The sequence below is a fragment of the Leucoraja erinacea genome, chromosome 8 (assembly GCF_028641065.1).
Source record: "Leucoraja erinacea ecotype New England chromosome 8, Leri_hhj_1, whole genome shotgun sequence".
NCBI lineage: Eukaryota > Metazoa > Chordata > Chondrichthyes > Rajiformes > Rajidae > Leucoraja > Leucoraja erinaceus.
In genome coordinates, this window is record NC_073384.1 from 63639594 (window position 1) to 63657799 (window position 18206).

The 18206-nt window shown below is 40.8% G+C and overlaps 1 protein-coding gene across 2 annotated transcripts in view; it reads left to right on the forward strand.

Moving 5' to 3' along the window:
• The window catches only part of LOC129699773 (echinoderm microtubule-associated protein-like 6), a 197234-nt gene that overhangs the window by 159946 nt on the left and 19082 nt on the right, over positions 1 to 18206 (forward strand). The window contains exons 32-36 of one of the 2 annotated variants that reach the window (XM_055639845.1): positions 1949 to 1969; positions 2345 to 2518; positions 4666 to 4874; positions 7614 to 7771; positions 11806 to 11920. In XM_055639845.1, coding sequence (XP_055495820.1) covers positions 1949 to 1969; positions 2345 to 2518; positions 4666 to 4874; positions 7614 to 7771; positions 11806 to 11920 — 677 coding nt within the window. The remainder of the gene's footprint in view (positions 1 to 1948; positions 1970 to 2344; positions 2519 to 4665; positions 4875 to 7613; positions 7772 to 11805; positions 11921 to 18206) is intronic. The other variant, XM_055639846.1, reaches the window with a different exon arrangement.

Here is an 18206-nt window from a genome sequence, read left to right on the forward strand (position 1 = left end):
CAGTGGAGAGTATTCCATTGTTTTACTGACTTACACCTTGCAGAAAGTAGAAAGGCTTTGGGGCATCAGGAAGTGAATCATTCATCATAGAGTATTCATAAATCATTCATCATAGAGTAAGCATGCAGGTACAGCAGGCAGTGAAGAAAGCTAATGGCATATTGGCCTTCATTGCGAGAAGATTTGAGTTTAGGAGCAAGGAGGTCCTACTGCAGTTGTACAGGGCCCTGGTGAGATCGCACCTGGAGTATTGTGTGCAATTTTGGTCTCCTAATTTGAGGAAGGACATTATTGCTATTGAGGGAGTGCAGCATAGGTTCACCAGGTTAATTCCCGGGATGGCGGAACTGACATACGATGAAAGAATGGGTCGACTGGGCTTGTATTCACTGGAATTTAGAAGGATGAGAAAGGATCTTATAGAAACATATAAAATTCGTAAAGGATTGGGCAGGCTAGATGCAGGAAGAATGTTCCCGATGTTGGGGGAGTCCAGAACCAGGGGTCACAGTTTAAGAATAAAGGGTAGGCCATTTAGGACCGAACTGAGGAAAAACATCTTCACCCAGAGAGTTGTGAATCTGTGGAATTCTCTGCCATAGAAGCAGTGGAGGCCAATTCACTGGATGTTTTCAAGAGAGAGTTGGATTTAGCTCTTAAGGTTAAAAGAATCAAGGGATATGGGGAAAAAGCAGGAACGGGGCACTGATTTTAGATGATCAGCCATGATCAAATTGAATGGCGGTGCTGGCTCGAAGGGCCGAATGGCCTTCTCCTACACCTATTTTTCTATGTTTCTAAGGTGTAGTACCATTGAACGTCAATTCTAAATTATTAGAATATCCCTTATTGGAGATGGGTATTGCCTGGCATTTTTGTGTGTGAATGTCACCTGCTACCTAAATGTTGTCTTGCTCTTGCTGGATGGAGATGTGAACTGGTTCATTCCTTGAGCAGTTGCAAACAGAATTGAACATTGTGCAATCAGTGAACATCTCCACTTGCTTCACAACAAATGAATACATGTTGCTAATTTTTGCACAGCAAGATCCCACGACTGTGAAATTACCAGATAATCTTTTTATATTGATAGAAAAATAAATATCGATTCAGACTTGGAGAACTTTGCTGATCTTCATCAGATAGTTTTGCCTCAATATTTTACTTAGTGAACTCCATATAAACATATTATTAGCTATTGAGCAACCTGTAAATGTTGCAGGCTAGCCTGCAATCATATTTGATTCACTGTGATTGTTTATGCAATATATATGAATAGGGATCTAAATTTTGGAGTAAAATATAACTTTATATATCTACTTCTCATCTCTGGACAATGCTCCATGACTTTGGTCCCGCTCCTGAACAATGACAAAATGTTTATGCTTTCCAAGATGTTTAATAATTACAATTCCCGTACGTGAATCAAGTAATAAAGCATACTGACCATTGAAGACTAGAAATATACTAGAAAATCATGTTAGATGTTTCATTTAAGGTGCATTACGTAAGAAAAAGGAGATGCAGAATAATATAGTCAATCATTTTATTGGACTTGGAGTTACAGTATGTTTTGTGGTAATTTAAGTAAGTATTATTAGTTTCAATTATTTATATCTATAATGCAACAATTATATAAATGCAATGATTACTGTTCAGTCATCGTACAATTAAGATGTATAAAATATAGAGCAGTTTCTTTGAAACTGCCATTTATTAAAGTCCAGATCCTACAATAGTTTCATCAATGTAATATCCAAGTCATTATTATTTTACCTCAAAGCAGACTTTTGCTTTTTTATTAAAACACATTTTACCTTGTGTTCATTATGCTTTTTTTTGTTGTCAATATTTCTCCTTTGATACTGTTGTGTAATGATTCATCATGTGTGGGTACAGTATATCTTGGATCAATATTTCCTCATTTGCAATTGCTGTCTCAATGCAGGTGATATTACAGACACATCAGGTAAGGCTATCAGCCTTTGCACCTTTCCCCAGCCCTTCATTGTTTTTATTTTTATTTGTGCAGCTTCACTGATCCTCTTGTCATTGTGAAACTAATTATGTATTTGCACACAGTGCAGATACATGTGGTTGTCCAGCCAATAGTTTTGTTCAATTTGTTCCGATGCTTAGTAGTAGAAAGCATTAGGATAATAAACATTCAGTTTATGTTTCTTATTGAGTTAGATCGGTAGAGTGTGAATGTATTGTAGCAGATTGGATGCAAGCAATTAATACAAATATTTATGTGCTGGTAAATATGGCATTCATGTTTTCAATGTATTTATTTCCCGTTTTCTTAGTTTAATTTTAATGCATATAATATTTCAATTACCAGGAGCAACTCCATCTATTCATGTGTGGGATGTCATCAGCAAGCAGACACTTTCTATCCTACGTTGTTCTCATAATAAGGGTGTCGGTTATGTTAACTTCAGTGCTACAGGCAAGTTGCTGTTATCAGTGGGTGTCGATCCTGAACATACTATCATTATTTGGAGATGGCAAGAAGGTAAATTTTAAAGAATATTATAATTGATATGTTTATTTTCATTCTCCATAGCCATTTATCATATAACAAATTAATTTAAGCAAATAATATGTAGATACAGTAATGCCATGTCATCAACACATCAACGTAAGAAATCGTAGCAAAAAAATTATCCTCATCGTTTTGTTGATCTGCTTGATAGATTTTTAAATGAATCAACAAGAGCAATCTAGGAGTTTGCTCATTAGGGAGTATGTTTCCAGATTTTTGATCTGGATCCTCAGCACAAATGATAAGCATGTATTTTTAATGTTCTTCTTATCGAGTCCACACACAAGATAAGAAGTTGTTCAGCCAGAGCTGAACACACTTCTCGGCATCTGCATACAGTGGTGTCTGTCTTGTCGCTTCTTGTGCGTTGTGGTGAAATGATTGGTGGAAACAGGGCCGCAACGTGAACGCTCTTTCCTTGACCCCATTTTTATGTTTAGAGATACAATATGGAAACAGGCCCTTCAGACCACCAGGTCCACCGACCATTAATCACTCGTTCACACCAATTCTATGTAATCCCACTTTCTCATCCACTCCTTACACACTAGGGGCAATTTACACAGGCCAATTAACCTACAAACCCACATGTGGACACACACAGGGAGAATATGCAAACTCCACCTGAGGTCAGAATCAAACCCAGGTATCTGCCGCTCTCAGGCAGCAGCTGTATGTCCTTATAGATATTTTAAAGTACCTTTTGATTATAAAACTAATTTTAACTTCAACCATGAAACCTTACATTGCAAGAGAAAATCGCAAAGATCTTAGGCCTAGAATGCAGAAACAGCCTTAACTAAAATATTGAGACCAGCTTCAGAGTAAGTTAAAGGGTTTGACCATTCCTGACTTTTACCAGGAATTGTAAGTATTCCATCTTTCATTTTTAGGTTACTTAAAATTTTTAATGGAGAAAATGCAGCCTAATGGTGTAGAATAACAAACACACGCATACTCATATGCGCGCACACACACACACACATCCACACATACATACACATCCACACATACATACACTCTCATCCCCACTCATCACACACACCCCTCCACATACACACCCACAGATGTACACAACCCTCCATATACACACACACGTCCCACCCACACACGCTACCCCCCCCCCCCCCCCCCCCCACACCCACACACACACACAAACCTCCAAATGCACCCCCCCCCCCCGCACACCCCCACACAAACCCCCATATGCACACCCCCACACACAAGTCCCTTCCCACACGAGCCCAAACCACATGTGCCCCCCCCACCCACACAACCCTCCACATACACACCCACACAAACCACCACACGCAAGTAAGTCACACTCACATCAGAATCTTGCCATAACCTGGGAACAATCTGTTGCAATATTCTTTACAACTTTATTAGCCTTTTTTTTTTAAACCTGCTATCACCCTGAACTTTAGTTAGCTATGGATGTATCTTTTTTATCATCCACTGGTAACTAACAAAATTTATTTTTTCTTTATTTTTACCTAGATTCTTTAGTTGTACCTATATTCTTTCATTTGACCTGATTATTATATTTAATACTCGGTCACATGAAATAAGGTAATTTCTCACTACCTTCTAATAACATCATATGCAATCAGATATATCCACCTTAGAATTATGTTTCTGTAATGACAACTACATCATATCCACTTACCTCTGTTTCTGCCTCTAATTCATCTCTCTTGTTCAGATGCAGACTTTAATCATCTTCTCTATTTTGGCCCTTTTTGCTGCTACGCTATTACATCTTATGCTCTATCTTTATATTTGTATTTGTGAAGTGTGTTTGGAAGTTTTTCTAGAGGTGCTGTTTTGATGAAACCTTTTAAAGTGTCACCAACTAAAGAACAGACGATATAACATGTGGTCATGTGTAAGCAGACAGGATTAATTTGTAACCCCTGAAAAATAATATTTGTTTGTAAAAATATAAAACAATTATCTATTGTGTATAAAATTTTTGCTTTAGTTAGATAAAAGACAAGAAAAGATTGTTTCAAGTATAAACTTTTTCTGTACGACCTGAAACCAAATATTTACATAAATACATAGATATAACAAACTTAGTTCACTAATGAGGTGTTGATTTTCTTTCATTTTAGGTGCCAAAGTTGCTAGCAAAGCGGCCCATAGCGAGAGGATTTTTGTGGTTGAGTTTCGTCCCGATTCGGATACACAATTTGTATCTGTGGGGGTGAAGCATATAAAATTTTGGACCTTAGCTGGTGGAGCATTGCTTTCAAAAAAGGGGATTATTGGGACTGTGGATGATGCGAAGATGCAAACCATGCTATCTGTTGCCTTTGGTGCAGTAAGTACTGTTTAGAATTATGTAAAGAAACTGATACATGCACATATTTGGAAGATAAAGTTATGTTTTCTTCTAGATTTTCTAATCTAAAACTGATTTTACAAGAATTCTTCAGCAGGAGCATTGATGTTGCGTTTCATACAAAGTTTTAATAAGCTATGAAATAAATTAAGTAGCCTATATCTATGTGCCAGTCCACAAAACTACTGTATTTTGCCACTTTATGGTCAGTCATGTCAGAAGGAATAGTAAAATTAGGCTATTTGGCGCATCAAGTCTACTCCACCATTCATTCATGGGTGATCTATCTCTCCCTCCTAACCCAATTCTCCTGCCGTCTCCCCTCTGACATGTGTGTACTCTTTCTACATTATAAATATCTTTCTGCTCATTAATTATGGATACTGCTTGTGTAAACTTATCATACTGTATCTGTACACTCCATCTACCATTGATGATGTAGCTCAGTTTCGTCTCTAATTGCAAAATATGCCCCACCCTCCCTCACCCCCCCCACGACTTTCTGATCAATTTGGCCTCTTCTGTTGCCTGATTGACATAAATACGTCATGTCATCAGTGATAGAAGTAAAATTAGGCAATTCGGCCCATTGTCTAATCCGCCATTCAATCATGGCTGATCTATCTCTCCTTCCAAACCCCATTCTCCTGACTTCTCCCCATAACCTCTGACACTTCTACTAATTAAAAATCTATCTATCTCTTCCTTAAATGTTTGATATATATTGTAGTGGCCTGGTCAAGGTCAGGAAAAGACTGGACGCCAGGCGGATTCAAAAGAAGCTTTTTAATTCCAACAGTTCAAGAACACACACCGACACTCTTATCTCTACCCCTCGGGAGTCGACCGGTAAACCCCGTGGCAGACCTACGCCCCTGTCCCTCAATCGTCGAGGGGGATGATCCAAGGAGTGGCCTACCCCCCAGGGACCGCCACAGGACCCCCCCCCCCAAGTACCCGAGGTACGAAACGGACAGGACGGCGTACACAACGGCCAGACCGGGTGCACACTACGCTCGGACCCGGAACAGGCACCTGATCAACAAGTGCGGGGTACGAAGTAACCAAAGGAGGAGGTACCCTAGACAGAGGTCGCCCTCGCTTACGGGGCAGTGCTACCAGCGCCGGCCGATCGATATCGATATGTGTTGGCTTCAACCGCGCAACTGAAACAGTCTCCCGCCGACCCCCCATGTCCAGGACGAACGTTGACGAGCCCTGTTCCAAGACCCGGAAGGGGCCTTCGTACGGCCGCTGTAGAGGTGTCCGATGTGCATCCCTGCACAGAAAAACAAACTGGCAGTCCTCCAGAGCAGAGGGAACGTGCGGACGGAAGGACCCATGACGAGAAGTGGGCACCGGCGCCAGCTTGCCCACCGTCTGCCAAAGACGTTGCAGAGCTTCTGAAGACTGCTCCACCTGGCCACGTGCCGGCGGGATGAACTCCCCAGGCACCGTTAATGGAGACCCATACACCAACTCGGCGGAGGAGGAGGCCAAGTCCTCCTTGGGTGCGGTGCGTATCCCCAGCAAAACCCACGGTAGAGCGTCTACCCAGTCTGGGTCAGTGAGCCGCGCCCTTAGGGCACCCTTAAGCTGTCGGTGAAACCGTTCCACTAGGCCGTTCGACTGCGGGTGGTACGCTGTCGTGTGGTGCAGACGAACACCCAGGAGGCGTTCCATGGCCGACCACAGCTCTGACGTGAACTGAGGCCCCCGGTCGGATGTTATGTCCAGTGGAACCCCGAACCGGGCGATCCAGTGCGCCAACAATGCTCGAGCACAGGTAGTAGTGGTGGAATTCTGTAGCGGAATGGCTTCAGGCCACCGCGTGAAGCGGTCCACAACGGTAAATATATACGTCATGCCCTGGGACGACAGCAGCGGCCCCACGTCGGGGTCACCAGTGTAGTGGCCTGGTCAAGGTCAGGAAAAGACCGGATGCCAGGCGGATTCAAAAGAAGCTTTTAATTCCAACAGTTCAAGAACACACACCGACACTCTTATCTCTACCCCTCGGGAGTCGACCGGTAAACCCCGTGGCAGACCCACGCCCCTGTCCCTCAATCGTCGAGGGGGATGATCCAAGGAGTGGCCTACCCCCCAGGGACCGCCACGATATCACTATTTATTAATTTAATGATTTGCCCGTATTCTAAGCCGACAAAGGCATTGTAGACATAGCTCATATCTCATGGCACATGGACATGGCTCCCAGCTCCTACCGCATAGACATAGCTTTAGACAAAAGTCTAAAGCTCATGGGCCTGCTGCAACCACAGTGCCATGGTATGAGCTGTAGTGTAACTGTAGGCTGGTTTATGTTGGAAACTCCAGTGATATCTCTAGAGACTCTCTTGTTACTAAAACAGTTAAGATAGCACGCTGATGGCATGGTTGTCTAAATCCATGTGAGCAGGTTACACATCAAGGAACAAATTGGAGACTGATGTCGGATGATAATCTTCCAGATTGTAATGTATTCATGCATATTCATGTATATGTTAATGAGTTGGTGTTGTATATAAGCAGGGAATGTTGACTAATAAATCTCTCTCGTCATCCAGGCAACCTGCGTGTAAGTTGTTATTCATTCTACCATTCATATAACGCAGCTCAAAAATGTATCTGTTTTATTCCATGAGACAGCCTCAACTACAAACTGTATACCACAAATATCTCCACTATATAATCCTTTTTTAAACATTTTTTTAATAGAACAATCTTACTTTCTCTGGTGCCATAAATGGGGATGTGTATGTCTGGAAGGATCACGTGGTAATCCGAGTTGTAGCAAAAGCCCATACAGGACCCGTGTTTACAATGTACACAACGTTAAGGGATGGCTTGATTGTCACTGGAGGCAAGGAAAGACCGTAAGATCTTTTGTTATTTATTTTACTGATGTTATAACTATTATAATAGAAGTATAGTATATTATTTTTAAACTGCTTCTTAGTATTTGGCAGAAGCATGACTATGTTATGAATATCTTGCTGATTGATTTTCATAAATCATCTTCAGGATGGTACATAAGAACATATGAAATAGATGGTGGACTAGGCCATTTAAACCCATGTGTCTCCTCATTATTCATTAAGATCGTGACTGAATTTTAGGTCAATGTCTTTTTCCTGTACCAATATAATTTGCCCTGATGTCCAAAATGTGCTCAACTCTTTCTTGAACACACTCAATTTCCGAGCCTCCAGAACCTTCAAAGAATCATTTACATTCTGGGTGGAAATTTTTTTTAAAAATATCAATGTTGAATGGCCACCCCCTTTTTATTAGATCATCATTCCTGCTTCCAGACATCCTGGCCAGAAGTGACATCATCTCTGTAATTATGCTGTCAAGTCCTGCTGGAACTGTGTATATTTCAATAGGAGAGTATTATTCTTTTTTAAACCTTAAAGAAAATGTGTATGTTGGGTAAAGTGAGAGGTTAAGCACTTCCTTCAATCAATAAATCAGCCTGAAGTAACTCAGTGCACTCTTCACCTTTAACACCATGTGTGGGGGGGGAAACATGTTTTTTTGTCTCTTCCTTCGGGGGAATGCAACTCTTTCTGTCGTATCCCCCTTCTCTGCCTCCGTCTGCGCTGAGGCCTAATGGCGGAGCTGGTGGTCTCCAACTGCGACCGACCGACCTCGAGGACTAGGCTGGCCGACTTCGGGGCTGAGGCGGCGTCGGCACGACTCGCTGAGGTGGCATTCTAGCTTTCGGCAGCGGCCCGACTCGGAGCTGAGGCGGTGGCGGCCAACTCGGAGCTGAGACTACGTTCCGACGGCGGCTCGACTCGGAGCTGAGGCTGTGGAACTCAGAGCTGAGGCGGCGGAGGCCCGACTCGCTGAGGTGGTGTTCCGGCTTTCGGCAGCGGCCCGACTAGTAGTTGAGGCGGTGGCAGCCCGACTCGGAGCGGAGGCGGCGTTCCGGCTTTCGGCAGCGGCCCGAATCAGAGCTGAGGTGGCGGCGACATCACTTTGGAGGTTCGGCCGTGGGCCCAGTGGACGAACGGGAACTCGCAGGTCACAGGTTGGTGACCTGTTTCTGGAGCTCCCGCAACTACAGCTACGGTTGCTGGACTGGAGGGCGGCATCTTCGGCCTGGATCGCCTCAGCGCAGAGGGATAACAAGGAGGAAAGGGACAGAGACTAAGACTTTTGCCTCCATCACAGTGAGGAGGTACTTGGTGAACTCACTGTGGTGGATGTTAATTTGTGTTTATTGTATGTTTCGTTATTTATTATTATTCTGTATGACTGCAGGCAACGAAATTTCGTTCAGACCGAAAGGTCTGAATGACAATAAAATAATCTAATCTAACAAAATTAAGTATTCCAACCACAAGTGGGAAGCTTGTGACATTCACCAGGATCTGTTTCTGACAAGCCTGCTACCTGTTAGCCCGTGGGAAGAGCAGTATTACTCAGCCAGCATCCCACCCTAGGCATTAACAGCTCCTATGTTACCCCATCCCTCTGCTTCAGGCTCTACTTGCCGGATGACATAGACATTTATATCTAACCTGCACCTGTCCTTGTTAAGATCTAACAACTCCTTTTCAGACATCCAGTTCCCAACAGTAAACTTGTCAGAGATTTAATTTAAAGCTGAGTGGAAGAAGGTAACTACACTTATTAAGTACAGAGACCTCAAAATTCAGAGTCCAGTCCTTTGAATATCTGTAGCGTGTAGTTATGAGCTAAAACAACAGGAGATTTTGCATTTCTTTCATTTGAATGCAGGGTGAGATGACATTTTAGCAATTTAAAAAGCCAACTCTGCATATATAGGACTTAGAGTCATACAGCATGGAAATAGGCCCTTTGGCCCAACCAACCACACTGACCAAGATGCCCCATCTACACTAATCTCACCTGCGTGCATTTGGCCCAAATCCTTTTAAACCTGTCCAATGTTTTATGTGATTTGCTTACGAATTAAATAGAGAGGAAAGGCCTACCAAAATTGTTTGCATTATGTGAACTGCACATTGTAAAATATAAATAATTAAATAATCATATAGAATTTAAAGGTTTTATTTTCACTGAATAGTTACTGCCTACTCTGACTTCATGTCACTTGCATATAGGCCTTGTCATCTTAGTCTAGACAAATGGAGGAGACTATAATCTAAAAAAATTGCTTGAATGAACAGTCAAAAATGAAACTTAAAAATCCTTTTAAGAAATTTGATGAATTATGGTTGATTACATTTTCTCTTAATATCCTGTTTTGAAGCTCATTATGGTCACTTTTTGGTTTGTGCTCAGTCTATCACATGTCTCTAATTTCATTTCCATTTGTTTTCTGTTTGCCCTTTAAACTCAAATCCCATAACAGAGGCATTTCCAGATCAAGAGTGCCAAACACGTTTCAAGTCTGATAAATATAACCACATCAATGAATTATTTTTTTTTAATTAAAATATGAAAAATGTTGCCATGGCCTACAAATATTATATGCTTAAAAAACAAGATATGAGTAATTTTAGAAAAACATCTATATTCATGAATATAAATTCAAAAGCTGTACCAATCTAGTGTTTCAAAATTATATTTGCTTTATTTCTTGCAAGTTACAATTCATTATAACCAACATGGATAATATATTCTTAGAGTCATATAGCACACCCACCTTTACCCCCACCTCGTCAGAACCTTTAGTTCCCATCTATACTAATTCATTTACCAGCATTTGGACCATAGCCTTCCATGCCTTAGCTATTCAAGTGCCCATCTAGATACTTAAATGTTATGCTTCTTAGGCGGTGAATTCCAAATCCCAACCACCCTCTGGGTGATATTTGTTTTTCTTCTAAACTTCCTTACCTTAAACTCATATCCCCTTGAAATAGATATGTCTGCCATTTCTATACCCCTCATAATTTGTACACCCTTTATCAGTCCTGTCAGCCTACTTTGCTATGAGGAAAACAAACCCTTGCTATCCATTCTCGCATAACTGAGTCATTCAATCTTGGTAAGTTTCCTCTAGAGAGTAATCCCATCTTTTTCTATGCTGTTGTAACCAAAACTGCTTGTAATATTCCAGATGTGGCCTCACCAGTGTATTATTAAATTGTACCATAAATTACTTGTTCTTGTTTTCTGTGCCCTGTTTAATTGAGGCGAGTATCCTGTAAGAAAGGAACCGCATTTGCTGTCCTCCAATATTCTGTCACTTCACCAATGGAGGTTTAAAAATCTTTGTCAGAGTCCCAGCCAGGTTCACCCTTGCCTCTCATTGCAGCCTCGGGTGCATCTCGTCAGACCTTGGTAATTGATCCAAATTTATGTTTGCTAAGCCATTTAATGCCTCTAGAATAAATCCAATCTCCCCCTCCCCAAAATCTTCAGTTATAAACTCTTTCTTCTTAGGGAAGAGAAGCATTAATTTAAGACCTCACTGTCTTCTTCCAAATTCATGTGCAGATTACCCTTTGATTTCAATCGGGTCCAGTCTTTTCCTGGCAAGTAGCTGCTCCAATGTTTGAGTCCTGTATAATGATGCTGAAATTGGCATTCCTCGTTACAGAAACTCATTGAGGACCATCCTAATCCCTTTTTTAAATTATCTTGCATCTTACAGTTATGATCACTACCTTCAAAGTGCTTACTGACACTTCAGTCACTTGTATGGAAGAATCTAGTACCGTCCTCTCCAGCAGGAACATTGAAATAGTGGGACAAGAGGCTGACCTTAATGAACTTTAAAATTTCCACCTCATGTAATCCTTTAACGCTAAGGCAATCCTCAGTAATATTGCAAAAGTTGAAATCCCTTATCATTAAAATCTCGATAGTTATCATAATCTGTAATCCCTCTATACCATAATCTAAATATAAATTTTTGCTATTCATAACATTTACTGTAAAATGGATGTCTCTTTAATGCCCAAAGGACAAAAGAAGGAGGTGCAGTGAAGCTCTGGGATCAGGAAATGAAGCGATGTCGAGCATTCCAGCTGGAGACAGGACAATCTTTGGACTGTGTGCGCTCTGTCTGCAGAGGAAAGGTCAGAAACCTAAAGTTAAAATTCCATTTGTTCAAAGGTTATTGCCGTGATATATTTTGAAGTATTTTAATTCGTGCAGAGATATATAAAAATTGAATTGAGAGTGTGTGGGGATGAAATTAATTAAAACAAGAATATTGGATAGAGCGCAAGAAGATTTGTTGAGTTATTGTAATTTAATTTGGCATATGCCAAGTCAGTGCTTTCTGTTCAGGAATTATATTTTAGGGTGAATAAAAAATTAATTTAAGGAACAATTAAAATTCTAAGAAAGGGGCTGATTGTCAAAACAAATGGGTTATTTCTTAACTCTATTTGTAATGCAACAAAATATAATAATCTATCTAGATATGTCAAAAATGTATAGTGCTGCAACAAATCATTCAGTAAAGGAATATAAATAGTTGGAATGCTATGATTGAAATTTTTTGAATTGATGAAAATTGTAGACATGGAAGACAGTACTGAAACAGTAGCTGCCATTATAGAGGTCAAAATATTAAATGGGACCAATTTCCATCTTGTATGACAACATTCCAGCCAGTGTCAGCTGGAGTTAGGTCCGTGGGTGGGTAAAACATCTTGGTATATTTAAGAACTCTATTTGAAGTAGATTTACTCCACTATAATTGTGTCAGTTTTATCAAAATGGAAGTCTTCCTTGATAACATTTGGAATAAATCTCACCTCCATCACTTAGAAGGTTGAGGCCAGTGATCACATTGGTACTCCACCACATTGGTTCCATATTACACAACATTTTTATCTGTCATGTTTCTTTGTTGTTCCTCAAATGTCACTGGGTTAACATTTTAGAACTGGCCACCATTTTCACAAATCTTGTAGTATAACAAAGTGATTCCTAACCTGCTTTCAAAGGTCAGTAGACAAGATAATTAAATATTGATATATTGGTGATGCTCACACACATCCTGAGAGTGGTGTTCACATCCAATAAAAAGAAGACAAAAGACCATTGACTCCAATTGCCTTGCCTCTTTTAGTAGATCATCTCACTCCATGACAATAAGACCCACCATTTCAACATGCCATATTTATGCATCCAATCAGTGTCAAACAACACAAACTGAGGTTTACATAAAGGATTTTAAGTCAGTGATTACCTTCCCTGTGACTTTTCCTATCCTAGTGCTTGTATGTGGTTCTCCTCCATGGCTGCAATCAAATTGGTGGAAATCTGGTCCTTTGTAGTGAAGGCAGCTGCAGTAAACATGAAGAACAATTTTCAACGGCTCTGAGGCCAGATAGCTTTGGACTCTATCTATCACCTTGAATGACAGTAGTCTAAGCTAACTAACTTATGCACAAGAGAAAGGGCATTGACAGAGTGGTAATCATAAGATCATGTCCATTGTTGTTCTGAGAGACTACAGGCAATTGTGCTTCATGCAATTTCTTACATTTCCTTTGGCAACACTTCAGCTTTGCTAAGGGACTTTATTAAGGGATTCCTACAGTGTCACCCTATGACCACTGGAATCCAGAATTAGAATGGCAATAGTTTGAGCTTTGATCACTCCATGTAAACATTTTCAGTAGAAACTTTAATTTTAGTCTGCAGGTGCATGTTGAAGTATAGATGGCTGCCACTACCACTCTCCACACAAAATCTTGTGTTAAATTGAAATGGGGCTTGCTGATGATTCTTGACATTTCACACAAATTTCACCTTGTAAGTGGCTTCACCAAAAGTCACGGGGAATTCCATTACAGATCCTGGTCTCAACAACTCCCTGCTCTACATAGTGTATCAAAATCTGTCCTGTGGTGGCTGACATCAGATTTAGTTACAGGATATCATTATCTTTAATCTTATTTTGCACAACACCCACTCAATCTTTAGCATCTGAAATGAGAGGTGAGGAGATAATGTAGTAAAGGTTGAATGTTTAAATTATTTTTGCATTGTAAATCAGAAGCAATTCAAGAGGGGAAGGTGGCATGGTGGTACAGGGTAAGTGGGATGTGAAAATGAGGGTTAGAATGAGCATATTGTCATCTAAAGTTGCAGCCACCACGAGTGACAACTGCCTATGGTCACGATTTTAGGTCACATTGTTTTTGGCAGCAATTATGTTATAGTTTCTCTCATAAGAAAGGTCTGTATACTTTTGATGTGAAGGGTCAGTCTGAAAAAGGATCCTGATCAGAAACATTTGTTTATTTCCCTACACTGATGACCTGCTGAGTTTCTCCAGCAGTTTATTATTTTGTTCAAGTTTCTAGGATCTACAGTTTCTTGTGTGTCACGTGTACAATCAACTATGTATTAGATTTAAATGCTTTTTATAGATTTATTCTTCAATGTTTTTATTCCTGCCTGTTGTGGACTATATAGTTCTATGAATTATCTTACTCAGAAGATATAGAACTAACTTGATTTGGCCTCAGCAGATAAACCTCACCCTTACCAAGGGATACCAAGGCCAGTTAAAGGTTATGGAGATATACAGTACAGAAACAGGCCTTCCAGCCCACGTTCATGCTAGTTGTCTTCCAGAGTTAGTCCCATTTGCCTGTGCTTAGCCCATATCGCATTAACACTTTTCTAGCCATGTACGTATCCAACTGTTAAATGTTGAAATTACACCCACCTCTACCACTTCCTCTAGCAGTTCATGCTACATACCCAACACCTTCTGCATGAAGAAGATGACTCTCAGATCCTCTTTAAATCTTATTAATCACACCTTAAATCAATGCCCTCTAGTTTTAGGCACCTCTACCTGCAGAAAAAAAGATTGTGACCATCCACTTTATTTATTCCCCATATGGTTTTGTATACCTCTAAAAGTTCATCCTTCAGCCTCCAAGTCTTAGCATTCCCAGCCTTCCTCTATAGTTCAGGCCTGGCAAATTTCACGTAAAACTTCTTTGCACCCTTTCCAGCTAATGACAGCCTTCCTATAGCTGGGTGACCAGAACTCCACGATACTCCAAGTGAAGTCTCACCAATGTCTTGTACAGTTATAACACAATGTCCCAACTCTTGGCCGATGAAGGCATGCTTGCCCAACACCAATTTCAGCACCTTGTCCACAAGTGTCAGCACTTTCAGGAGACTGTGTACTTGTTCAAAATTCCAGGATTTCCAGTTCCTTGTATGTGATATGTGCAATCTATTACCCCTGGTGCAATTCCAGCTGCCATTCCTTTTGTAAACTTAGATAACCTTCTTCGCTGTCACTTCACTACCAGCACCTCCAATTTGCAATCTAGGCATGTTTCAAGGCATCAATATTTTCTTCCTGGAATACCCTAGCTCTCATGATCTTCTCCATGGTAAATACAGATGAAAAACAGATGAAAACTATTTATTTAAATAAATCCAGCCCATCTCCACACTCGTATTCGATCAGTTTGATCCGTAAAGGGCCCTTTTCTCCCTCGGCTGGCTTGTGTATGTGTGTTGGAGGGTATTAAAAAATAGAAAGTCTGAAAGAGCATTTTAACACAAGAGGATTTTAGCACACTTACCTAACAAGCTCAATTCTTATTACGCTCAATAGGACGTGGGTGATCCCCCTGATGGTCATGGACCAAAAGTAATTGCAGGAAAAGCACATAAGTTTGAGAACCTTTAAGCCTCATACCAGACAGCTTTGTAGGAAAAATATTTATCTCCCAGCAGCTTACCTTTAAGCAGTTTTTAGATACAATGTCAGGCAGCTTCCTTGGAAATCTGATCAATACTTGCAATTGGCTTATTTTCTGGTTACAAATGAGTTGAACGTTGATCAAAGGGAAACTTTTGAAATTTATAGATGTTCCTGGTTAATCTTGAACAATGTGATTGGCAAGGTTTATGGCCAATGACAACGTGCATTTGTGGGAATCACCCAGCTTTGCGAACCATTCTGACTATTATTACAGTGCAATTAGAAAGCATTCAGACCCCTTCATTCAGACCCTTATATTAAAATGGATTAAACTCCTTTTTTAATCATCAATATACACACAATACCCCAGAATGAAGAAATGAAAACAGGTGTTTAGAATTTTTTGCAAAGTAATTAAAAAGAAATAATTGAAATATCACATTTACATAAGCATTCAGATCACCTTGCTATGACTCAAAATTGTGCTTAGGTTCATCGTGTTTCCATTGATTATCCTTGAGATGTTTCTACAACCTGATTGGAGTCCACCAGGGGTAAATTAAATTGATTGGACATGATTTGGAAAGGCACACACCTGTCTATATAAAGTCCCACAGTTGACAGTGCATGTCAGAGCAAAAACCAAGCCATGAAGCCGAAGGAATTCTCCATAGACCTCCGAGACAGGATTGTGTCGAGAACAGTTTCTGCAGCATTGCAGGTCCGGAAGAGCACAGTGGCCTTCGACATTCTTAAATGGAAGAACTTTGGAACCACCAGGACTCTTCATAAAGATGGCCGCCCGGCCAAACTGAGCAATCGGGGGAGAACGGCCTTGGTCAGGGAGGTGACCAAGAACCCGATGGTCAATCTGACAGAGCTCCAGAGTTCCTCTCTGGAGATGGGAGAACTTTCCAGAAGGACAACTATATCTGCAGCACTCCACCAATCAGGCCTTTATGGTAGAGTGGCCAGACGGAAGCAACTCCTCAGTAAAAGGCACATGACAGCCCACTTGGAGTTTGCCAAAATGCATGTGAAACAGGATTCTCTAGTCTGATGAAACCAAGATTGAACTCTTTGGCCTGAATGCCAAGTGTCACGTCTGAAGGAAACCAAGCACCGCTCATCACCTGCCAATACCATACCCACAGTGAAGCATGGTGGTGGCAGCATCATGCTGTGGGGATGCTTTTCAGCGGCAGGAATTAGGAGACTAGTCAGAATCGAGGGAAAGATGAACAGAGAAAAGTACAGAGAGATCCTTGATGAAAACCTGCTCCAGAGCGTTCTGGACCTCAGACTGGGGTGGAGGTTCACCTTCTAACAGGACAATGACCTTAAGCACACAGCCAAGACAACGCAGGAGTGGCTTTGTGACAAGTCTGTGAACGTCCTTGAGTGGCCCAGCCAGAGCCCGGACTTGAACCCGATCGAACATCTCTGGAGGGACCTGAAAATAGCTGTGCATCTACGGTCCCCATCCAACCTGACAGAGTTTGAGAGGATCTGCAGAGAAGAATGGGAGAAATTACCCAAATACAGGTGTGCTAAGTTTGTAGCGTCATACCCAAGAAGATTTGAGTCTGTAATCGCTGCCAAAGATGCCTCACCAAAGTACTGAGTAAAGGGTCTGAATACTTATTTAAATGTGATATTTCAGTTATTTCTTTTTAATTACTTTGCCACCTGTTTCGCTTTTTTTTTAATTATGCTGTATTGTGTGTAGACTGATGATAAAAAACAAAACAATTTAATCAACTTTAGATTAAGGCTGTAAAGTAACAAAATGTGGAAAAGGTCAAGGGGTCTGAATGCTTTCTGAATGTATTGTTTCTCTAGCAAAACAACTGTGATTGTTGGCCCAGTCAAAAGAGCTATCAGTGACTTACTTTCAGTATTTGCGTGCAGTGACTACTAGAACCTGGATATATTTCTAATAATATCCTGGAAAGATTCGGAGTTAAAACTGTTGAAACTAGCATGGTTCCCAAACCCAGAAAAGTACAGGAGCTCTTTTTGGAGTCTGCAGATGTCATGTTTAGTGACAAGTTAAAGCAGCACCCATCACTACTCACTGCCCCAACCTTCCACCCACTAGCACCATTCTTCCGTGTTGTCGAGGACAATTTGTACTTGAACACAAACTCTGTTTCCCTGATACTGCCTCCTGCAATTTCCTTCTTTAAGTGCCTCGGGAGGGCTGGTCCTGATGGTCATCGTGCTGCCTGTACCATTCCCGCTTTAAGGCAGCCAGATCTTGTTTCAGTATCCCAAAAGCCTCATCACAAAGGCGGTTCAATCATTTACCTTGTAGGCATTAACAATTAATAATAGCCGTCAATGCTTAATATTTATTTTAGTTTTTACACCTGACTTTTAATGTCTCATTAGACACATAAGATCCTTTCGTTAAGATTAATAAAGACTTTTCAGGGTGTTCCAGTATGTTAAAATGCACAGGTTAAAATATTACACCCATTCACTGATTAAGATATTGTAAATCATTAAGATGCATCCAGTGGAAATTCTTCACTCACTGATGTGCTCTAGTTAAACACAGAAGCTGACACATTGGAAATAATTTGCTGATACATTGACCTTTTGCGTGATGTTGACAAATCAACCTTGCTACACTTCACAATGCAGATTTGGAATTACATTAT